General features: G+C 38.4%; 1 protein-coding gene across 1 annotated transcript in view; it reads right to left on the reverse strand.

The window, feature by feature from the left end:
* ARHGAP42 (Rho GTPase activating protein 42) overlaps positions 1 to 25,598 on the reverse strand; it is a 139,883-nt gene that overhangs the window by 40,199 nt on the left and 74,086 nt on the right. The window contains exons 4-6 of the mRNA XM_088522332.1: positions 23,060 to 23,131; positions 9,436 to 9,537; positions 5,393 to 5,503 (exon numbers count right to left, since the gene is read on the reverse strand). Coding sequence (XP_088378458.1) covers positions 5,393 to 5,503; positions 9,436 to 9,537; positions 23,060 to 23,131 — 285 coding nt within the window. The remainder of the gene's footprint in view (positions 1 to 5,392; positions 5,504 to 9,435; positions 9,538 to 23,059; positions 23,132 to 25,598) is intronic.

The following is a 25,598-nucleotide window of genomic DNA, read 5'->3' on the forward strand; positions in this document are numbered from 1 at the left end:
GAAGAACCAGCACGATAGCCACATGAGCAGCCTAAGGCAACCGTTGGAGCACATCCCAAACTGCAGCGACAGCAACAGCGGGGAAAGAGGTAGGGCAGTCTATGCCTGGCTTTCATAGAATCATAGAGTTGTTGAAGTTGGAAGGGACCTCTAGAGGTCATCTAGTCCAACCCCCCTGCACACGCAGGGTCACCTAGAGCATGTGGCACAGGACTGCATCCAAGCGGGTTTTGAAGATCTCCAGAGAAGGAGACTCCACAACCTCTCTGGGCAGCCTGTTCCAGTGCTCTGTCACCCTCACTGTTAAAAAAATTTTCCTTAAGTTCTTGTGGAACTTTTGATGCTTCAGTTTCTGACCATTTCCTCTTGTCCTATCACTAGCCACCACTGAAAAGAGGCCAGCACCATCCTCCTCACTGTCTCCCTTGAGGTATTTATAAACACAGATCAGATCCCCTCTCAGCCTTCTCTTCTCCAGGCTGAACAGGCCCAGCTCCCTCAGCCTCTCCTCACAGGGCAGATGTTCCAGGCCCCTGATCATCCTTGTAGCCCTGCGCTGGACTCTCTCCAGCAGCTCCACATCCCTCTTGTACTGTGGAGCCCAGAACTAGACACAATACTCCAGATGTGGCCTCATCAGGGCTGAGCAGAGGGGCAGGATCACCTCCCTCGACCTGCTGGAGATGTTCTTCTTAATGAACCCCAGGATCCCATTGGCCTTCCTGGCCATGAGGGCACACTGCTGCCTCATGGTCAACTTGTTGTCCACCATGACACCCGGGTCCTTCTCTGCAGAGCTGGTCTTCAGAAGGTCAGCCTATACTGGTGTCTGCGGTTATTCCTTCCCAGGATCTCTTTAAAGATCTGCTTAAAAATCATTTCTAAAGAACGTTCTGAGAACTGGGTAAACTTCAGCATGAATACTGAAGGAAAGGCAGTTTCTGTCGCACAACCAGTTTTTATGGAGTATGCAGGACACTGAGACACACCAAGGGGAAAGCAGTGGGCACTAGATGGCAGCAAAGCTGAAGCTATCTGAGAACAGAAAATATGTACAACAACAAGAAGGGAAAAAATAAATAAATAAAATAAAACAACAAAAAAAGATCAGGAGGCACTTGAGCTAAACTGCTGCTCTGCATTCCGGCCGTTATGCACTGCAGAAGGTCTGGCCTTGAAATTGGTCAAATCCTCTGCATGCTTACAGAGAAACAGGTATAAAAGTAAAAATGTGCTGCTTGTATGCCAGGCGCAGTCCAGATTAGTGATGTTCTGCGCTGGAGACACTGATGCTGGGGCTGTTGTTTGCTCCTATGAACACAGCCCTGTGGTGGGAGATGAGGGGGCCCAAAAACCACTCATCCAAAGGGCCGGTGCTGACTTCCCCACCTCTGGGCTCCCTCGAGGAGCAGCGGCCGCGCTGCCATCGCAGTGCACGGACACCTCCAAGTCACGCACCTCTGCGCTACATCCTACTGCCAGCATGGCCGTGTTGGTGCTGATGCCACATGTGGCACTGACACTAGGGTCAGGCTCATAATTTTAAGAGATTTATTTTAAATAACACACACAAAAAAAGTACAATCAGACATTCTTTCAATTAAAAAAAAAGATTTTCTAAATGTGTTTCAAGGGGGTTTTCACACGTGAAGAGATGACTCAGTTCACTACATATCACAAATAATCTCTGACGTGTCCATAAACATTGATTTTTGCAAGTGTAACGATCCCTTCTAGTGACCCCTTTCTGAGCAGCTAACCAGCCAGGCCGGTGCAAAGCAAAGCCTGACCTCAGTAATGCAACCCTGCTCGCTGCCACGGGAGCAAGGGCTTCAACATGGGACCTGAAACCAAATCCAGCTCCTTCGCGAGACTTTATTTATTTTTACGTAGAGCTTGTGACCTCAAGAACTGCTTGGTCATTTCATTCTCACAGGAAGATGACTGCACTTAGGTTTCGGATAGGGAAAGAATTTAACCTCTGGCCTGCAGCGCATCAGCCTAAAGTCCCTGTCTCCCCAGTTTCATTTTATTTATAAGTAGAGAGCACCAGAAGGTACTTACCCATCAGATTACAGTGAATGTGGCTAATAACGTAGGAAATCCAAGAAACGGGAAATTGAGTTTGAGTTTTATTATTCACAGTTTCTTTAGCTGAAAAACTGAAGTCTTGTGGGACTGCATGCAATTCCACTCAAGATTTTTTTTTCTTTAAATAAACATTTCTAGGCTTTTGTGACAGTTGATGGACCATTCCTCTCACTGCAGATAATTTACTGTTTCTGAGCTTTGGGTCCTGATCCCTGTAGGCCAATGGAAATCCTGCCACTACTGAGGGACAAAACAAAGCCCTAGGAAGTTTACATTTTGCCCTTAAAAACTGTACATTCCCAGAAAATCACATTGGTTTTGACTATGTCCTCCAGGCCCCAAATGGCAAAACTAGGAGCGGAGATTATTTTCATTTACTGTTTTGTTTTTAGCCTGCTGTAGGGTAAAATGTAAAATTAAGTAGTGCTTGACAGGAGGTTCAAACTTGTAACCTGAAGGAAGAGGTTTAGTATATTTTGTTTTCTTTGAAAAATATCAGTATCTAGGAGGATCACAAATATGCAGCTGCCAAATACTCATATTTTAATATATGTTAGCACTCCTTGAAGCAAGTGGCACAGCACAGCAGAGACACCCAGGGAAGGAGGCCCAGCTGCACAAGTCTCCTCTACAAACCAGAATCCCCTGCCCAGGGTAGGAGCCATCAGCATTTCATCCCTCTAAATTTCTTCCCCTCCTTGGAGGGGAGGGACATTCTCCACTCTAGCAGCTGCTGCTTCCCAGGGTGTAACACGTCCACTCCAGTTTTACTCACTCTGTCCTAGACCACGGTATCTTTTGGCATAGACAAACCAAAGATCTTGGAAGGACCTGCACTGCAGCGGGTTATCTCCTTTCTGAGGTCTGCTCTCATTACATGAACTTTTCCTTCCATGTGGGCACCACAACATCCGCCATCACTAAACTAACAGAGTTGCTCTTTGAAGGAGAGTTTAATGATATATGACTGTTACTAACCCATCAGACTGCAAATTATAAAGAGATGTGACACTGAGCTGACAACTCAGAGGCATAAGCCTAAGTACTAGGAAACCCACAACTAGCACAGCTTTTGAGGAGGAAAGGCTGAATGTATATTCATACAATATGCCTCCAATAGGCAATTTCTAGCATCTGAACATCTGTAGAGCACACAGCGGAAAATGATGAATAGGATAGTTCTTTTGACATCTGATTTTAGAAAGTTAGTCCTCGTCCTTCCCTATTTGCATCTAGAAGCACATGCTCATAGTTCATAGATTGCTTGCATAAACTATGCATTTTTAGAAAGTCTATTTTGCAGATCTGTTTCTTCATCTCATGTTATTGCTTATATGTGCTCCAATCTGTTTAGCATACTTTACACTTTGTGTTTTTCCTAAGTGTTTCAATTCCAACATGTTGTATACAACATACAAGATATAAAAACTTAGAAAATTTGAAGGTGCCAAGTTTCAAGTTTTAATAACTGATGTTACATGCTAACCTGCGCGCTGGGGATGGAAGACCCTTCCTTGAAGTGGCTCTTACCACCCACCATGGTATTTCCTGTAGCTTCCTCTGTAATATCAAGTGCAACTAACAGCTCGCTGGACAAGAGAGACAACTGATTTGACACAGCATGGCCAGTGATTACTGAAAGCTACCCCGTGACAACACACCCCGTGTCCACAACACTCAGTTTACCAGCAGCCTCCCTTGCCTGCTTTGCATCAGCACTGATACACTGATAAATAACTCCTTCATCCTGATAATTTATAGCTGCTGTTGTCACGGAGCCTGGGGACAGCTGTATGGGATGTTGTCTAAGCTAATCAAGGCATTGATCTTGGCTCCCCTTCCCCTCCCAAAAAAGAGCAACAAACAGTGTTTTTCATCTTCCCTCTACTGCGCATAATGTACAGTTATCTTCATTATCTTCAGCCAAGTTTTATATATATATATATATAATATATATATTTATTTTTTTTTTTTCTGCCTAGGACATGGGAAGAAAGATGCCCTATTTTAAGTATATGCAACTGTAAAATAGTGCTTCCTGATGTACAAAAGCCTCCTTGATACAGCAAGTTTCTATTACTTTAAAGGAGCATGAGACCTCCTATAGCAGGGTCAGAGCTAGGTCAAGATTGCTAGATTTTTCCAGGATGTGAGAGTTCTGCAGTAGTCGACAGAGAGACACTCTGGATTAATCTATGACAGGTAGAAAAATGTTCTTATTTAGGAATCCAAGGAAAGTTTTAGTCTCTCAGATTTGGCAGCTGTATGCCATAAAGATAGGATTTCTGTAAGTACTGCTTGCTGAATCCAGGTTCATTAGTTTGCATCAATGTCAAACATTCACTATACAATATATTCTCCTCTCATGGAAAGAAGGCATCTGAGAAGCTTTTTTTGATGCTATTGGCCATTAGAGATGTAATTCAACCTCTTTCACAGTCAAGGATGCTGCTCCAGTTAGCTACAAGGAAGCTGGAAGATGGTTTGGAGAGAGAGAAGAAAGTTGTGCTTGCCGTGTTCCCCCTTCACAAGAGATGCTCTGCAAGGCACAGCTGACATTGGGCGTTCTCTGCCACGGACTGCAGGTACTTACTAAGTGGCAAGTGCACAGCAGAAACAATATCCATACTGCTAATATGCCACAGAGATATGCTAGTCCACTGCACTACCATTGCCTCAGATCCTGACTGCTCCAGCAGATAGTGAGCAAAAAAGTGCAGTTCAGGTGCCAAATCTCAGACCTGAATATGGACTTTGGAACATAACTTCATAACCTTATAAACATAACTTTAGCTTCTATTATTCCTGTCTCAGGATGTGTTTTCTTTTTCTTTTTTTTATGCAGTTAGCTACAGACAAATGACTATAAAAAATGAACTTACCTCCCCTGCAGAAGAACTGATTTTGCACTTCTCATGTATAATTTGAAAAAAAAAAAATGCAAGTGACAGGTATGCTACATACACAGAATATTTAAATCCAAAAACTGGCTCAAAATTGCAGCCATAGTATTAGGAAATAGCCATTATTTGTTGCAGAGACACAACATTGCATGTGGTCCGATTAAAATGTTATGCACATTCCATGTCATTCAACATTTCACTTCACAGTAGATATGATACTCTTATATAAACCTTTAATAAACAGAGAAAATACCCAAGCCAAGATTTCATGTCTATCTATACACAAATGACCTATACTCACAATTAAAAGGAGAGCAAAAAGTGGAATTTTAAAATAAACTTTCAACTTTAAATACCGGCACTCTAAATCTGGTAAAGAAAGTAAATATGAAACTTACGGGTTCAACAAATTCAAATTTCTTTTTCTCCTGTACTTCTTGAATTTTAAAAACATATTCTAATGATGCTTCATAAAAGTTTTGATGTTCTCGGTCAATCTGTGTATCTGCCTAAAAAGCAAAATGAAATATAGACATTATTTTACTTTCACAACTGCTTAAACACGAGATTTTCTCATTACCAAACAGATCTTCCATAAGATCTACTACTACAAGCTATATGGAGTTCTTCTGGAAATCTAAATACCTACTTAGAAGAGTTAAATGCAAGTTTAAAGCTGATACACACTTTAACACAATGTTTCTTCCCACTCCTGTTTGGTTTCCTTCTGTTTTTGCATTCAATGTATTAAAGTTTTAAGAGCACCTCAAAGGAAGGCCAGAAAGGTGGCACAGTGAACAGGTTCCAGGCACATGGAAACCTTAGAATGAGCAGGGGACTCAAAGTAGGGACAAAATGATTAATATTTCTATTGAAATTTTTGAGCACCATATGCTCAAAAATATATTTCTCAGTTTAAAATACCTTCTCAAGAATTTTATTTTATCTTTATACAGTGTCTTTAACAAATCCTGCAGCCTATTTCTTCACGGTATCAGTCACATTCTCTGGGAATATAAACATCTTCAAGCCCTTACTCTCATAAATCAGTTATTTTTCATATTTGCATTTTCAAAATGCCAGAAACACAAGGCAATATTTGTCAGAAATGTCTGAATAATACCTGCAATCCACCATGAAGATCCAGTGCCAAAATACAGATTTCTGCCAGAATGAGAATTAATTCTTTCAGCTGATGAAGACTAACAATTACTCAACCTCACTTTAAACAGTTTAAGAAACAGGCTGCATAATGTGTAGATAATACTCAAGAAGAGATGCAGCTTCCATTTGAAGATTCACTTTACAGTAAAAAATCACTTTGTCAAGCTCTTTTGGGCTGCAATTGTCAGTTTTTAGTCTTTGGTCAACAAGAAATGTTACCAAGTTCGGACAGTGTGAGTGGAAACCAGTTTCGCTATTTTTGATTTATACCAGTTAAAATAAAGCTCTGCACTTTTGTATACTCTACAGTTAAATTCTAACATGATAAATAACAAATGTAGGAAAAATGGAAAAGCTAGATGTTGTCTACCCTAGACATTAAAATAACAAACTCATAATAAAAGGGTTTTTAATACCATATACATGAAGAAAACAATGTATTTCTTTAAATAGGGCTCTATCTTCAATGGCACCATACACAATTAACAGTTCTTTAGCTAAGGACGTGCTACTATCACGATTTAGGCAAGACAGACCCTTAGCAGTATTGACCTTCACCCCTAGTGATCTAGTACCAAGGAAGCAGCACCATTTCCTTCCTATGCCTATAAAAAAGCAAATCAGGGTCAAAAACTGAAATGAAATAGAGATCAAAACCTCAAAACGCCAAGAATGGAGTGTTTTAACAAAAAATGAACCCTGCCATGTGCCATTCATGCAATATGTCCAGCTGCTGCTTCTCTCCATATTATATCTTAACAGTTTTATTTCACAAAAAATATGCTACCTCAAGAATGCAATTCAGCTAAACAGAACCAAGTACCACCATTTTGGGATGTGGCCTCACAGAAGTGCAGTCATTAAGCACTTGAGACAGACCTCAATTCTCACATTTAATTGTAAATAAACTGTATAATTCAATTTTAGAAACAAGCTCTTTCAGGCTTTGATTCAGAGAAGTATTTAAATACATAATTAAATTAATCTCTATTCTGAACAGCACTTAAGCAAAGTGTAATTGCAATGATACTTATGATAACTAAGTACCCATCTCAAATATGGATGGTTCCTAAATTAAGGTCATAATAACCACTAGGGTACAGGGATTAAATCATAGTTTCCAAAACTCACCTTCTGCAGAGTTGCTGAATTTGTGTGAACACTGAGGATTCAGATTTTCAGAACTGCTCTGGAAAGGATTTTAATGTTTCAAGAGCTGAAGGGGTTTTCACACATTTTTATATAACATTGAACTGAATGTAAAAAATGAAAGATTTTATGCATAGGGTTTTGAGTCTCTATCTGTGTGATACATATTTATAGTGAGCAGTGTTTCAATTGATCTAGGATATCACTAAAATGTGCATCACATCTTCACACAAGCTGGCAGAATGAAATTTTTGTCTTTACATATAACTAAAGGCAAATATCTGTTCTTTGGAACAGATTTCATAGAAGTAAAATCAAGAGTTTATTATTTTTTTCATGTCACTTAATCTTCAGCTTCCTTGTGGATTTCTATGGGCAGTCAAAAGACAATCCTGTGTAGCCTTTTGATGCTAAGGGAGAAAACTTGGCTCAATCGCCATGAACTGTCAGTAGCCTTGTAAGCTATCCAGTATATTTCAGTGAGACAAACGCATGCAAACCACCCTACATATGACATATTTGGACTGTCAAACTGGAGCTGTTAAATTAAGGAACTCTGAATCACATCCAAGCAAGATATATAAAACAGCCTCAAAAAGATAGTATACTTAGTATACTCACAACAGTAACTTTTCAACCCACATAACATAACAAGACACCGAGAAACGTCAGGAAATGAAGAGTGGACTTAAAAAGAAGTATTTTTCAGTGTGACAGTAGAAGCCAAAAAATGGTATTTCCAGAGGGAGCACCATCTCACTACACGTGGGCCTGAGGAGAGGAGCCTCAGCCTCGGTTCCCCCGAACCGAGCACTAACCCCAGCTGCCTGTGCTGCTCCCAGGCCCAACTAAAGCCTCTTGGAACAAATCCGCTATAAATGGGGCTGGCCCCAAGCAATGAGGACTTGGGTCCACAAGTACCACTTGGTGCTGGGGCCGGGGACTGGTGGCACAACCCAGAAGTCTCTCCAGTAAACATTTTTGGTAGGGATTTATTATTGTATGTTCTCCCATGTAAGGTTGATGTTGTTGACTCTGCAAGGTTGTATTTTGCAAAAAACATGAGAATGAACATGACATGGGATGGCTAATATATTTTATAAGTGAAGCATTCAGAAAATCAGAAAACTCAGCCTCAATTGCAAGGATGTCACTTAAGGACACAGTGGAAAATTTTACTCTGATTTTCCATTAGTTTATATACCAGAGCCAAATCTATTGTTATTCTACCACAGTTTATTAGAGTCACAGTTGTTACTTTTCACTTCAGTTGCTGTTTTTAGACTGCAGTTATTCTCCTGTCTCAATAGTAAAATATTTTATTTGTATTCCAGAATAAATCAGTACTTAAGTTTACTTTGCCACATTTTGAAAAAAAAGATGATAAGAATGAAAATTCTTGGCTGCTGTTTAGCCTCTAATAGAACTGTTTCTTCATAAATACAGAGGGTGTGGATGAAAACTGAAAACTCTATTTATTAAATCTTGCATATGAGTGGAACAATTAACCATTCTGACATAATGTATGTCTTATCAGAGCTCATTTATTATACAGAGCGTTATGACAAGTTAGGAGTATAAACATTATTACAAACGTTAAATTTCTAAACCTCATTTATGTCTAAGTGCAGTATAATTGGTAAACATGAAAAAAATCCTGTAATTTGTGACTGAGGGATGGCTACATCTTTTGTGAAAATTTTATCAGCAAAAAAAAAAAACCCTAAAATTTAAGAGCCACTGTGACAATACTAATCCTTTCAAAATGGTATTTAACTATTTTGGCAAAAAAACAAACCAAATCAAAGAGTCAAAGTGTCATTAATACCAACTTGCTGCTTTTACTGCAATTTTCCTCAAACACACACACAAGAAAGACAAATAGCCACTTAAAATATACAGAGCAAGTCAGGAATGTTAAATATTGCCTTGTTAAAATACTTAATTCTTATTAGGTCTGCATTAATCTCACTCAAGAGTTTATATTCATAACATTAGCAACTAGAAATAACTACAACCAAATGATTTCATGTGAGTAAAATATAGCATGTTTTGAAGAGTAGTAGTTTGTTATCATCATCTCTATGCAAACTTGAAACTGGTTAATAGTAGTACGTTAAGTGCTTACATCTTGCAAATGAGATTCTTTTTTCTTTGCTGATAAATTTAAGTGCTTCTCTAGGATGGAATAATATTTCTCGCTCTCCTTGTCAAACTTCTTCTTCCCATCCTGAAAAACCAAAACATTGCAAGGTAAAGCATTCGATTAAATATTGCAGTTAACATAAAAATTACAATACGGGCCAAAGGATGACTAGCTATAAAGTCATTTTTTTGTTGGTTACAATGATTTAAGGCCTGAAGATACTAGGAGGCAGATTTAATTATCAAATGCAGTATTAAGAAGGATTTTGCCATAAATAATAAGTCTTTACAACCAACTCACAGACCTTGCCATATTGAGCATATGTACAGTTTTATGTAGGTGATAAGCAGACATTCAGTGTAAAATAATATTTTTCATATTCCATAAAGGTCTCACATAGTCTTTGCTGAAAATAATATTATGGTGGAGGTAGATAAAAATCACACACACACACACACAAAAAAGTGGTGTTGATATAAGTCTATCCTATGTATTTTTGTATGGATGCAAAGGAAAACTAGTACAGAAGTCTGCCTCCAATAATGTTTTGTGTGCCTGAATATTTAAGATTGCCTCATTTAAAAGAGTTATGTCACCCCTTTTCTTCTCCCATTTTCACCATGAGACTACCTTAGCACATAGTAATCAAAAAGGAAACTATATGAGTAAATTAAGAACTCCCTTACTTCCTGTAATCTTCTAATTTATAACATCATGCACTTTTAAAATATTTAAATCTGATATTCATGGGAGATTCAGAAAAAAAACATAAAAACAAAAACAAAATAAAAAACCCACAAAAAACAGCTTTCTCGGTAGCTTTTCTGTCTTTCCAGAAATGTCAAATTTTGAGAGAAGGGATTTAGGTGAGTATCTCATACGAATACCACCAGTCCTACTAATCACTATTTGTAGTCATAATATTGTATATCCTTCAATTGAGAGCACCAAGCTTTTACTTTTAATCTTAAGCAAGTCTAATGTTTCTTTCTAATACTAACAAGTTGAATATTTTGACAAAACCAAGAAAGGCCAACATGACCAGTCATACTAACACATGTGCAAAAACAATTAATGGTGGAAAAAGTAAATACTGGATGTAATATCAGCTCATCAGTAACATCAGCTCATAATCAAGACTTTCTCATCCCTTTCTCCAACAAATAATTGGCCTGTATTCTAGCATCATCCTACTCATTTTTGCCATATTATGGAAAGTCAGGGAAGTCAGAGAAACAAGAAATGGAAGGAAGAATTTAATACCATGAACGAAGACTTATCAACCAGCTGAAACAGCAAACCATGTACTGATTAGCTCCAGCGGCTTAAGTTCAAAATAGTACTTATACTAGATTATAAAACAGATTGCACACTTTCTACTCTGCACAAAATTCAAACAACATATTTACTATGAAAAATATGCAGAGTCTAATGTTCTCCTTATTTCACAATGGAAATATCTTCAAAAAACAATCATACAGAAAGAAGGCACCTGACTCAAGAAAACAATAAATGAGAAAAAAGGTACAATTTCCAATGCCATTCTGTACCTAATTTATCATAATCCAAATATGAGGGAGGAAAAAAGTATACTTGCTTCTTTAGAAATAATAAATAACTTCTGCTATCTCTCAAATGCAATCTGGAAAGAAATAGAAAAAACAGAAGGCAGGACTCACAAATGATCAATTAGCTAAGAAACCAACTTTGGTGGGATCAAAATTGTAGTTGATGCTATAGCCATGGTGACAGTTTGCTTCTGAGGAATACTCCAGTTCCAGACCCTTATGACGAAGAAATAGGAACCTAAGTATCTAATAACATCTTCAAACACAAACAGAAAGCAAGTTCATTCCATCACACCCCACAGGCATCAACTTTTCGTAAGAGTAGGTAGTTGCATAGTTCAGTGTTCTCTAATACAATACTTCTAACAAACACAGTACTAATACAAGGTTCCCATTAAGGAATCATTTTCCTAAGAAGAATAGAAAAGAAAAATACGTGAACGGGGTTACTTCAAGTGTCACAGGTGGCAAAGCCATCATCTTAAGAAAATCACTGTGTCACAGATGCAATGAAACCTGCAAAGGAGAATGATGTGTCGATATTTTTTGCCATGCCACTGAAAGGTAGGGGATAGAGCGAGCCTGAGATAAGGAAGCAGATACTGGGAGTCAGATGGCCCAAGCCAGGTCAATGCCAAGCACATCCCTAGAGGTATCAGATGAGAGAGGCTGGCATTGCTCTTGCCTGGAGAGCTATTGGTCGCACCTCAGCATTGAGTCGGACTGAATGCCAAGACGCTGGGAAATCTGGTGGGGTACTTGCGCTCCCCTTAGCAGGAGAACATAATCCTTGCTAATCAGAGCCGGAACTCAGAGCCTGAAGTCTAAATTGCTTGGTGAGAAGAAAAGAAAAAGGTGTGAAAACGGACTCGGTAGTTTGAAGTAGGTCCCCTACTATCACCAATGCCAAGAACTGAGTCCATTTAAACACTGAACGCCATTCCCAATATGCCAAATCTGGCTGTTTATATTTTGTGCTAAAAGGTACAGCAAAAGCATGAATAACATGTCCCATTATCTCTATTTCTTACACATAGAGATGAAAACACACAGAGTAAATGAGCTCATCTAAACAGATATAACTCCCTCAAGACTAAGACCAAAAAAACAGCCCTTCATATACACTAATGGGTTACAAGGCATGTGGTACCCTGCAGGAAACTTCTCTGTGGCCTGGTCAGCGAGGACACACCGAATTTGCAGACTCTTGGTCTTCTGTGAACATTGCTCTCCCCGTGCAGAGCACCCATGGAAGCGATCTGAACACAGGGACATGCTCAACTTGCAACGTGATCATCTGCGTGTCAGTTAAGCTAAAGAAAAAATTAATCACTAGAAGGTTCCTTGATACCACGGCAACTTCTAGTCCAACTGCATGGTTTCCAGGGATAGCACATCCTCCTGACTTCTTTTCAGGTTTGTAACATACTGAAGTTCTTCATTTGTAGGACAAACTGCAAGTGGAATAGGTAAGGAGAATAAATATAGCTGGCTGGGAAGATCGCTCCGCAGTTCTGACCACGTTAGTGTCTTCACTAGGTGATACTTTGGGGAAGAAGACTGCAGGGCCAGTGGGAGAGCGTTTCTGGCACTGTGCACATCGCTCTCAGACGTGTTTCTGTGGACACTGCAAAGAATACTGCCCCTGACAGGGGAGTTGCTCTGCTTGAAAGTTCCTCTGATACACCAGTAAAAGCATGTATTTGAGAGAAGCCTTTGAAAATGGTTCACTTCATAAAAAATAACAAAAATTTTGCTCGAATTATCACCAATTACAGAACCACAGATTAAAAGTTTGAATCAAGGGATGTTCTTTTATCCCTTTTTACAAAAATCAATGCCGGTGCAAAGATCAGCAGTTATGAAAAATGTGACTCAAGTGAGTCAGCCAATGCTTCGGAGTTCAGAAGGACTCTGACTTCACGCCGTGTAACTGATAGCAGGTGAGCAACTCATCGCTGGCACGATTCCCACACATTTTAACCACAAATTGCAGTTTTGGATGTAAAAGAGAAAAAGTTATTTCATTTTGAAGCTGGGCCTCTCTTTTCTGGTGAGATCAGCAAGAAATCACTTTTTTTTTTCTTGTTTATTTATTTATGTATTTATTTTTCATTAGATTTGCCCCTACTTTCTGTGTCCAGCATATTATTTCAAAATTAGTATATAAATTTGTCCTTGCTATTTTTCACTGCAAAGCCTTTGGTGTCCTTCCTTTTGCTTTCCATTTTTTCTAATTCCAATGACTTTTGGTGCTATACTTATCTATTTGCATATATTGGGTAAATTTGTCCCTAAATCAAATACTTTCACTTTCTTTCTCTCTGCATTCATACTTAAACACTAATGTGCAAATCTTCATAACAAAAGACCCTGTACATTCATTTTAGATTAATTTTTAACAAAAATATATTTGTGCAGACATAAAATAAATGTTGTGTGAGAGGTAACTTTCAAAGGCAATGAATCGAGAAAGGAAACAAAATGAGAAAACATTGCAAAGAAACTATTTGGAGAAAAAATTCCAATGGGAATCCCTTAATTAGGAAACAAGTGACTATTGTGAAACACAGTCATGACAACTCCTTTTTTTTTCTCCACCCAAAACTGGTACTTATTTTTCTCATGAACTCAAGCTGAGATGTAGAAACTGTAAATCATGGCTTCATTGGCAAAGGAGTACAACAGAGTGAGACAAGAATACAGATTAAGCCAGACACATCAGTCAATGAAAGAAGCTGAAATCCATGGTGAACTCTGCTGAGCTCGTGAAGCAACATTTCTTTTGCTTTTCTTTGACATGAATTGCAAAATTATATATAAAATAGGACAGTGGAGTTCATTCATTACTGGAATTTTAGGCTTCATGTATTTTTCAAAGCCAACTTTTTCCTTGCTTTGCATACAACAATTCAACGAGTATTTCTACAATGTTATTGCTACTTTGTTTGGAGTTGTGTATTTGGGAAAAGGAGAAAAGGAGACTTGTAGAACAGAAAATGAGGTCAGTCTTGGAAAAACTGATTTGAGTTTAGACGCTGTGGACTTCATTCTTCTGAGAAATAAGTTCATGCCTTTCAATTTATATTGTCTGAACGGGCACTCGTATTTGGAAGATTTTCCTCACAACCTTTACGGAGGTGAGGGCTTTATGGGGTTGTTTTTAATAAAACCTGAATTACGATAGGCATCTGAGACAACCCACTGCATTTTAACAGATGTCTGGATGGTGGGATTTCTTTCTGAAAGATTTTGATTTGTTATTTGAACACTTATAGTTCAAGATAAGGCAAAGAGAGCTTTTCAAACAGAAAGTGAGAAAGACAAATAGATTTTTTTCTCCTCTTATTCCTCCTTCCAGTCAGAATTTAAAACATCATGAGGCTAGATGTTTTCTTCAAGGCTGTACAAAAGCTATGAGGTTAAAGCGCATCCTTTATGCACTGGTAGTAAATTATAGGAAGTGGAACAGAGCAATTTTGTAGTCAATAAAGAAACAATTGCTGCTCATTATAAAAAGGGGCTAATGCTGCTATAAATTATATCTTTATGTTACTCATATCCGCTCGTGAAAACATTTTGAAATTGAAGCTGAATGCTTCATGTAAAAATACTAACTTGACAACTACAAATTTTTAAATTAATTCTTTACTGAAAGAGAATAACTATATGCAAGCTATGAATACCCAGAAAAGAATAGGACATACTGAAGCTGTGAAGAGTGATAAAGCAATTAATGGGAAACACAGGCTCTGTTTAGCAGCATTAAAGCTGTAAGACAGATATTAAAAACAGGCAGTTTAAAGGATAACCACAAGTCAAATCGGGTATAGATTGCATAACGGCTATCAGTATGTTTTAAAGAGTCCTAAACTAATCTATGTTTAGGATGGAGTTCAGCTCTGTGTAAAATACAATTTACCTTCAAGTTTACAGTATTCTGAAGAAAATTTTCTTTGTACTTCGTAATGTATTGATAGATTGAAATAGCAGGTAGTTTTAAAAGAGTTTCCTGGAAGAGAATCCTACAGCCATTTGCTAATACTTTCCTATTTAATGACATAAGATATGTGCAGACAGAACGTACTTATCTGTGGAGACAAAAAAAAAAAAATCACTACTTCTAACAGATCTAAAATTGTATTTTCAAGTTTCTAGATGCAGAAAGGAGTCACTATCCAATGAACAAATACCAACATTTAACATTGTTTTTGTAGGATGTCACTTGTTTCTCTCCAAAAAGTCCTCTCTTGAAATGGAAAAAAATAGTAAAAGTTCCCAGCACTGCTGTGTAAAGACACGCAAACCTGCCAACATTGGCAGGTCGCAAAGCAGAATACACCAGACTCCCCTTTCTTAAACTGCAGAGTTGTCTTGAGTTTATTTGGCACTTGCAGATGCCAGGATTAGATGCTACATGTCTGGGAATCTGCTAACTCACTGCCCAAATAGCAGGGCTGCAGTAAGTCTACACACGTAATCCAGTTTTATTGTCTTTATTGTTTACCAAGTATGAAGGATTTTTGGTAGAATTTCTTACTTAGGATATTACTCAACATATTACTGCTCAAGTTATATGAAGTAGTTCCCTAGAATGGTAGAAACCGTCTTTTTAATTTCTTTCCTAAGCAGATTTAAGATTGCTTTCTGAAGCTGAACATGGTTTATCATATCAGCAAGAGGGCCTCCTGTTCCTAATAAAAAGTTACTGCCCTTAAACTAAGAAAAGTTAACTGTACTTTTCAAGAATTCAAAAAGAAGCTCAAAATAACTCTGTAGTTTTCAAAAATCATGTGGAATAAACTTTTTGGTTCCTAAGCAATGCAAACATTCATTTGGAATCAAGCTAAGCAGAAAATTAATGACAACAAAAGATAGAGCCCAACCCCCAAATCACTGCATATGTGCTACAAGGAAAGGAACCAAATCAGATTTTGCAGCATGCTAATCGTCACACACACAAGGTAACTGGCAACAATAAATACTATGAAACCTGGGATCATCAATGCTTATAAAATCAGGTCTGAGATCTACTGAGATCTTCAGTAGGTAATTAGAAAGCAGTAGTGTTTTTTCCTCCATTTTCTAGTATGAGCTTACAGAACTTCCTGAAATTTAACATTAAACATTTAAAAATGCTTAAAAAATTAATATTAATTATCTCTCTATATATCCCTCCTTTTTCTACTTTAAGTACATGTAAAACAAACTCAGTTCAGCTGACAATGAACAGAAAAGAAGACTTACAGGAAAACACCGATATATCACCACAGTATATAGCTTTAGTGCATTGCAGCAAATCTTCAATTGAAACAGTGCCACACGGATGGTGGGGACAAAAGGTCTTGAACATGAACTGGTCTTAAACATGAGGAACAGACAGCTCCAATTCTATTCTACTCTTCCATGTGAGCATCTGGACTAAAGAGGGAAGAATCTACCACCCGCGTTTATTTTTAGACAGGTAGAAGAAAGGGTCCTTGAAGCTCTATAGTCTTACAAACACAAAAATACAAATTTCAGGAATATACTGATACACTAGTAATTTCTTGAAATTAAAATCTATTTGAAAAGACGGTTCATCTGCAAATAATTAATAATCACCTAATAACCAGCCTCTTTCTTTTTTTGCACTAAAGAATATAAAATGCAAAAGTTATTCAAATATGGTAATTTGACAGACTAACTTATAATGCCACATTTTTCACTGAATGGTTGAGATAGGAAGGGACCCCGGGAGATTATCTAGTCCAACACCCCTGCTCAAGCACGGACACCTAGAGCAGCTTGCCCAGGACCCTGCCTAGACAGCTGCTGAATAGATATGCAGAAGATATTCAGAAGCCTCCAAGGTTGGAGACTTCACAACCTCTCATGGTTAAGAAGTTTTCCTCTAATTCAGGTGGAACTTCCTGTGTTTCAGTTTGTGCCTGTTGACTCTTGTCCTGTTGCTGGCCACCACTGAAAACAGTCTGGCCCCATCCTCTTGACATCCTCCCTGAAGATATTTGTACACATTGATAAATTTCCCTCTCAGCATTCTCTTCCCCAGGCTGAAGAGGCCCAGCTCTCTCAGCCTTTCCCCACAGGGAGCTGCTTTAGGCCCCTGATCGTCTTTGTAGCCCTGCACTGGACTTGCTCCAGTAGCTCCATGTCTCTGTGGTACTTGGGAGCCCAGGACTGGACGCTGCACTCCTGAGGAAGCCTGAGGGATAAGAGGGAAGACTTGCTTTATTTTGAATGTACGAGACAAAAATATCTCATTATTGATTAGCAATTTCTGTTTTAAAAACAGTCTCTGGGCTCTCTTCCATCTATGCCAACCAATGGTCTTGATACACAAAACCAGCCGTGCGTCTAGCTCGGCGTTACTCGCTTTCCCATGCCACTTGCTATGTCAGCACAACACGAGCACAACTCTTATCTGAGGAAGAACTAGAGGCATGTTATGAGAAACTTTCCAGATTAATGCACGAAACTGGAAGCTGTGCTGTTTACAGAAGAAGAAAAGGAAACAGTCTGGGGTTAATGTCAGAAAAGATTTTGTTTTAACAGCATCTATTTTCAGAGTCCTTCTTACAACACTGATAAAGCAACACAAACTATCGCTTTGGGGTGAAAAGTCATGCCTGCTCAGCAGCGCTGCTCTAACGCACTGTTCTCCATTCACTTCATGGGGAGGGACAATTTTCTCATCAAAACAACCATCCCAAAAGACCTCTTCTCGGGAAGTTCCATAGGAACAAATGGTCCTGTAGTGGCTACCATCGCCTAAAACAACCAGAAGTTAAAAGAGTGGTTCCTTTGGCAGAAAGACGAAGTTCTTGGTACTCCCATATCTACACCAAAATGCAAGTAATGATGCCTGAAGTTTGGTATCCTACAGATTTGCTAACTTTCCAGCAGCCATCACCCACTACACATTTGAGCAGAATTATATTTGCTTTGCTGAAAACAAAACAGCTAAAATGGAAGGAGAGTATTTGTTTGCTCATTCCCAGATCCCTGCAAAAACATCAGAACGAACAGAAACATTAAGTGAGAAGGGAAATCTATGGTGATGCAGCCAATTTCTATTTCTATTTAGAATGACAAAATCTTTGCTGCATCAGAAAGAAAAGGCCTTGATTTGGTTGCATATCTTCTTGTAACCAATTTACTAACAAATACCTGCAACTAATGAACTGAACTGAAATTTGTTTTATCACTGTGAGTACAATATTTTACTGTGAGATCAGAACTCTTGCTCTTTAAAAAAAACAGTATATTGGAAGTGAAATATTAAAAGGGAAACAAGCTTTAGAGATTTTTATTTTCTTCTTTTTTTCTAAAAAAGCTTTCTAAAACTTTCCTGACATTGAATGAAATAGCTATTGAACTGAAGAAAGCTGAAATAATAAAATAGTTTTGCTGCACTTGCAGAAATGACAGGAGATATCACTAATCACTTCAAAAAGCCTCTGGGTAGAGCTACTTAGCCAGAGATACCTCCTAACTCTGTGATTTGACATTCTGCAAAAGAAAATAGGACTACCTGAAAAAAAAGATAAGCCCACCTGTCTCTTTACCACAATTTTTGAATCCTCCAAATACTTTCATGTACGAACGATGTAAGAAGCAGTGCTAGACATATTTTATTACAATAATTATTCTCTACACTTTCAAAATAATTTTAATAAAAATTAGTAAACTATCTCAAAATCCCAAAGTTTTTGAATTTTCAAGTTTTCTAGAAGCTGTCACCATAAGATCTACCATTATGACTTTTTTCCCCTGGTTAGCCTTCTGATTTTTCAGTTCTTGGACCTGTCGATAGTAATTTAACTGAAATACCAGATTAGACAATATATTCTGAATTATTATCAGATAAAAATAATCTTGGACCAGCACCTTGGAACTAAATGTGTTTATACAGGCATTAAGGAATAACAACCTCATCTTGGAAAGATTCATATGTGGAATTAATACTGAACATGTGAACAAACATAATGGTGTTAACAGAATCCTCAAAATGTAATTACACAAATGTGCAGAATGAAGCCTGTATTAGTGTTATCGTGGCTATCTGTCAGACAACCTCATTTTGTATATGAGCAAAGATACGCACCAAGTCTTCCCTGGAGGAACAGCAGTATTTTGCAATACACTCTCTTCCCTTTCATGGTAGTTCACAGGCTCTCAGTTACCAGACCCCACTGCCTGCTCCCAGTTAACCAGCTCCTTAGACACTGCGGGTGACTTGGACTAATATCCACCTCAACCACATCTCAATGCCTCATGTCGTGTGCTTTAAGAGCTTTTCTGAAGCAGAGATAGGTTAGGCCCACTTCCTTGTCTATAAAATCAGTTATCTTATCAAAACAGGTATCAGGTAACTCTGGAACTGCACGTTTTTGGGAAGCCGTGTTGCGTTTAGCTTGAAGCAGTTGGCCATCAGTCACGGCTCGCACACGACACGGCCCGTCCTGTCTCCCTGCTTCCTCCCCAGCCCCCTCATTGCTGCGGTTCAGATGGACGTCCTAAAGACTCCCAAACCAGCAGACATGAATTTCGCCTGTTTCAGGTCACAAACCTTGAGTAACAGATGCTTCGTAAGGAAGTACACCCTACTTCGTTCCCTAATGTAGTATTAACTAGGTCAAGAGTTTTTCTCTGCTAAAGAAACAGTAGGATTTACAACAATTGCTGGAATTGGATTAGATCCCAAGGGAAACAATTCACAGAACTGTCCATTTTTAACTGCTTTTGGATATGTACTCAAAACTCTTCTCTGACTTTAAAATACACTTTACTTTATGCTCCCCAACATTTTGGGCAGTAGCAATAAGACACATTGAGAGCGCGCTCTAATTCTTGCATGACTCGATTGCGCGAGGACAGATGTGAACAGGGATGCGAGAAAATTAATCCTAGCAGTGAACATCAATTTGTTTCCCAAGCAGAAAGGAACTCACAGCTATGAATGAATGAATAAAAATAAATAATATTAAAAAAAATAATTCTCCAGGCCAAAATAATAAATGCTATGAAACAAACAGATGGAAAACAAAGGAGGAAAGAAACCCCTTCTTTTAAGTCTTACAAACAAAATTGCTTCTGTTTTCTTTGATCTGATTTGAGTTGTACTAAAGGTCAATGGTCACTGGGACAAATATTGCTAAATACTGTAAGTCAGTGGATAAAAAGCAACATGAAAGTTTGGCCTTATTGCATATAACACATCACAATGATCTCACCAAAGTTACCAGCTGGGGACTTGCAAACCACATTTACCAAATAAGGGAAACTGCTTCGTGCCTGAAATCTTTTCCCAGTTAGCTCACTGCGCTTTTCCTAGGATTTGTACAGTAATTGCAGAGGTCATTTTTTTTAAACTCAGATGGAGTAAATCAACAGGCTACCCAGAGCAATGCAGGGTTTGTGTAGTCTCTGGAGACAACTCAAGTTTTATTTAAACCGAGTGTGCAGAGAAAAGGAAGAGCAGAAATATGCGCAATAAAAACAGAAGAGCAAGTAGTATAAATCAAGAAAAGTAAGTGATGTAGATTTGCATACTGCCGGTTTGATTACAAACAGTGGTGTTTTATGGAGCCTGTTTCTTAAATTTGCTGGGTATCATTCGGTTTTTGAAATACATGCAGGTAATTGGTCTTGTGACATTCTAAAAAATACTTGAACTTTGCACTCTGGGTTTATGCTGTACTTGCATTTGAAGTACAGCTTCATATTGTCAACAGAATAATACTTTCTCGTCCAGATTTCTCTTTTTTATTTCTGTCTGTAATCATATATTTTATCTAAATTTTATGTAGGCTTGAATGAGAAATATAGTATTCTTCTTCCCTATATTAGACATAACCATAGCATAACATAATGGCAATGAAAGAAGTTACTTATTAAAACAAAACGGAGATTGTCATACTAAAAATGCCATTTAATAAACTATTTTTGTTTTTTCTTTGATAGCGGGGGAGGATTGCTTGTTTATAATGCTCAAGGCTGATTTTGGCTCCTTCATAAATGAACATCTTCATTCCAGAATTTTACCCAGCATTTTAGAAAGAATGACTATGTCCAGCAAACATGTTTTTAAGAAGTTTCTCTCCTATGCATCCCTCTACCAAAGTCTGGCAACAGTACCGAACTAATATTGATTCCTGTTATGCACATAAGTAACACAACTAGCTAATGCATTTTTTCCCTCAAAAACATTTCTATACTCAGATTAAAACAGTACAAAAATGAGTAATTTCGAAGTCCAATCAGTGTGTTAAGCCAGGACCCTAGGCTGCCCGAAACCCATGTACCATTGATTAATAAAAAGCATTAAGCATGGGAATACGAGTCGGCAAATAAAAGTTCTATCCCAAATTCATTCAGGAATGAATGTGCTGGACGGATGGCCACAGATAACTGAAAATGATCCTTGTTTCATTACATTGTAAAGGATAAGCAAGAGTCCCTACTTTTATCTGGAAGGGATACAGAAAAGATATATTAGTATTTGTACTACACTGAAGTGAGAATTTTCAACCTGTTCTCTTGTACTCTATCACTAATGTTCAATATTTGCTGATCCAAAAACGAAGCAGCAATCTTCAACCAGATGATTAAAAAACCCTGGCATTTCCTGATGGATATATTCAAATGGGACCTGAGCATCTCATAAGACTCCGCCGTAATCCTTCCAAACACTCTCTTCTCTCTGACGCAGCAAGACAGCCTCACAGCACATTAGATTTTGAACAGGGTGTTCCTGAAGCTATAGGAAAAAAATGAAATTGTAACACAAAGAGCTGAACAATACAATTAAAAAGCTATTGGAAATTAAAAATATATATATGCTGGGATTAAATTTTGATTTCTGCAGCACTGTTAAAAACAAACTCCCACTTGTGCATTTAACAGCAGCATATGGGTGGGACGAGAAAAGAATGCAGTTGTACACAGAAACATATCCAGCAAAACAACATCCTTTTCACAGGTTCTCAGTAAAAATTCTTCTCACATTTTATTTAGTCCCTGTGCAGAGGCAGTCTCATCTGTTTGCTATACATTCACAGCAGCAGTACAAGATGTATAAGCCTTTAGTCTCTAACCTCTCTGCTCCTCCTCTGAGGTTCGTTGAGTATGAGGGAAGTGTCTTATGGATGTACGTAAGTGGATCAATCAAAAGCGGATTTTTTTCCCCTCGTTTAACCCTACATACGGAGATTTCCCAGAAAATTTTATAACAAGTGCTAATACGAGTGAAATGCCTCAAAACTACTGCATTCACGTAGACAGATGGAACTGTTACTAAGCATATCCCCAGCTACTACAGGCTTTATACATCTCTGGGAGATTGCGATCAAAGTAGACACTGGTGCCCACCTGAGACTGCAGGATTAAACTGAGGATAGCTCTTCTAGACTAGAAACTTGTTTCTTTTTCCTTAAGGGAAATAGTTCCCTGGGCTGACAATTGAATTCTGATCTAGATAATCCGTGCCATTCCTATAATGTAGATTTAAAACTTAACAGTAAAGCAAATAGCTTAAATTACCAACCAGAGATCTTCCATCATGGGCAAATCTCTGGGCAATATAAAGATAACAACTGTTGCACCAGGAAAGGAAAGTCAGGGAAAACGAGCGCTTGCCCAAAGCACAACGACTTCTGATGGTCTCCACAGAAGAGCCACAGCAGAGCCACAGTTCTCAAAGCAGATGTCTGAACCTCTTTGTGGTTGTGAGTTAACCCAAGACGCAAAGTAATGTAAATGCAGACATTAGAAGATAAACACAACTCCAGATGGTAAGAATGAGCAATAGTAACAAGAGCTCTACCCTATGCATACACACAAGCAGTCTTTAAACACCACTTTTGAATCCTCTTGTTTTCTGCAGCAAGGACTTCAGTCTAATTTACTAATACATCAATGAGGATGGTACCTAACGTGTTCGAAAACACACGCCTGCCTTCAGTCCAGCTCTGAAAACACCCTGACGAATTCCACTAAACATGAAATGAAAATGAGTAATTTTCTCTGCCACTTACTTTTGCTGCTCCTATTTGCTCTTTTCGGAACTTCTCCAGTGGTGCTATTAGCACGTCATTAGCATTCTGGATCTGAAAGTTAAACAAAAAATACATCTTTTGAATACAGAGTATCTGCAGAAAGTTGGAGTCACTGCAACTCCACCAATCCTCAGGATTTAAAAATTTAATGTTCAACATTCTGGTAAGAACATATGAGTGGGGCTTATATAATGACTTCATACATAGAGCATACTACGATGTGTTCACTAGTCTTTAATGGACCATTACTTTGAATAATTAAAACAACTGAAACTAATAAAGCAAGCTTCTGCACAATGTATAGAAGGGATTTCTGGCATTTTACTTCTGCTTGTTGCATTTGCCTTAAAACTAGAACATAAACCAAAAAGATACTTTCCAGGAGACTACTTTGGCACAGCCAAAGAGAAGACAAGCACAGCAGTAATGACAGAACTGTTGAAAAAAAGGAGAGGTGACACAAGTGGCAACTGAATCTTTTCAGCTATCTCCTTGGATCATATACCTAGACACACTGAACAGAGAAGAGTAAGGAAGAGAACTCAAAATAAAACTGAATAATTTACAAAATACACTAAGATGGATTTCCTCACTGGTTTAGTTTTTAAGCTAGCTTAAAATATCCAGCAGCTATTTTTATCTATTTACCCTAAATCAAGATTCCAAATTAATCACATTTTTCCCTTCACAGTCTTTGTTTATCTAGTGTAAACTCAAACCTGGAAAGCCCTCTCTGAAGGCAATTCACCAGAAATAAATTGTCCCTAATCATTTGGGCTGGAGACACACGGGTAGCAGAAAACAAATATGGATCTTGCCATAGCACTGCGTGCCAAAGAATCTAGTATGACTTAAGCATGTGCCTTTTGGGGACAGACAGAATAACGAACTAAATATCTTTTTCCTAGAAAGTAAGGAAGTAGGAACGTACATAAAGCCCAGGCTTATGACACACTGGGACCTTCCTGGGAGGGCATATTCTTTTTTTTTTTTTTTTTCTTAATAAAACATTTTGCTACTTTTCTAATTGTATCATTTCTTTTCATAACACATTTTTCTATTTTACAGGATTTTTTTTCCAGGAAAAGGCATTTTTCTCTTTGCTACAGCTTCCTACTGCTGAACCATATCTTCTAAAACATAGCTCATTCAGTGCAAAACACGGGTTTTATATATCTTTCCTGAAAGCTGCCAAAATATCAGAGATAAAGCATAATAAAACACACTTAAAAATCCATTATAGTGACTATATGCAAAATCCGAGGTTTTCTGCATGAGTAACTTCCTTGCTCCTCAGTAGTCCCGTGTTTATGAAAGTCATCACACCCCTCATTTGTGCTTTGGCACGTGTGGTGGACTGGGCAGAGCTAACATGCAGCGAAGCCAAACGGGAATGAACACGGCTCCTGTAACTCTTCCCTAACAATAAATGGTAAGTAGTATTGCTATTGGTGTACAAAAACTTCCCGAAAGGCTGTATTAATAAACATATAGAATAGAAATAGTAAAATACAAGGCAGGTTTTGGGCAGGTTTGATGGTGATCAGAACAGGCCTCATTTACAAACAGACACGAGGCTTTGAGGATGAGAGGAGGGTGGCTTCCCTGAGCTTCCACTGCACTCAACATATGCCACCAGTTAGACTGGAATATAATGCAACACCACGTTATTCCCCAAGGAGGCATTTCTCCCAGGGATGCAGACAGTTAGGCAATGTCTAGCAACACCAGACCCAACACTTGCTATGAGGCAACATACCGGCACATAACAAGAGATAATCCCTATCGCAAGGTCTGTAAGAAGGCAGGTGAAGGTTTATAAGGCTGCAAAAACGTTAGGCAAATTGCCTAGAATCATGCAAAATTGCACTACATACATCTGGAAAGGGCAGCTGGGAGTTTTGACAGCTTAGATACATGGATGGCTTTTGGCATACACTGAAAGCACAAAAGTTTGCGGGAGTCACAGGTACAGAAGTTCCTGTTACTGACTTGAATTCCAACAACTATATTTCTGTTTCTGAGAGCATGCCACACGCAGCAATAATATATTAAAGACTTCACTGTTCATTTAAAAGCCATTCATATTATTGAATTAGTTACTGCAGATGTCAACGGGCATTGCCAATCTCCAGACTAAGTCCGCTTGGAGCTGACTGTGGCTCTTCACATCGCTCAAAGCTGTCACATTTAGGTAGTCTCCAAGCCAAATTAGGAGACCTCACGTCATATATTGCCCTCTTGACAGCCTTAAAATGACTGGAACATACTTATTACTACACTACCAGTCTTACTCAACTGCTGCAAAATGACTGCAAAATTTTGGAAGAGAATTCTGCTTCTGCCACTGGGAACAAGGATGCTTGCAGGAAGCATATGGCATCCTGAAGACTAATCTAGGAAGTAAGTGGCCCCGCTGGATTGAAGCCCAATATTATTCACTTCCATGCCATTGGGAGAGGACAGTGGATATTGCAAGAGTAATTAAAAGATGGTGCTCACTTCATCAAGACAACCT

Source organism: Tinamus guttatus, unplaced genomic scaffold (genome assembly GCF_059628265.1).
Source record: "Tinamus guttatus ecotype Peru unplaced genomic scaffold, ASM5962826v1 Tinamus_guttatus_pri_ptg000150l, whole genome shotgun sequence".
Lineage (NCBI taxonomy): Eukaryota > Metazoa > Chordata > Aves > Tinamiformes > Tinamidae > Tinamus > Tinamus guttatus.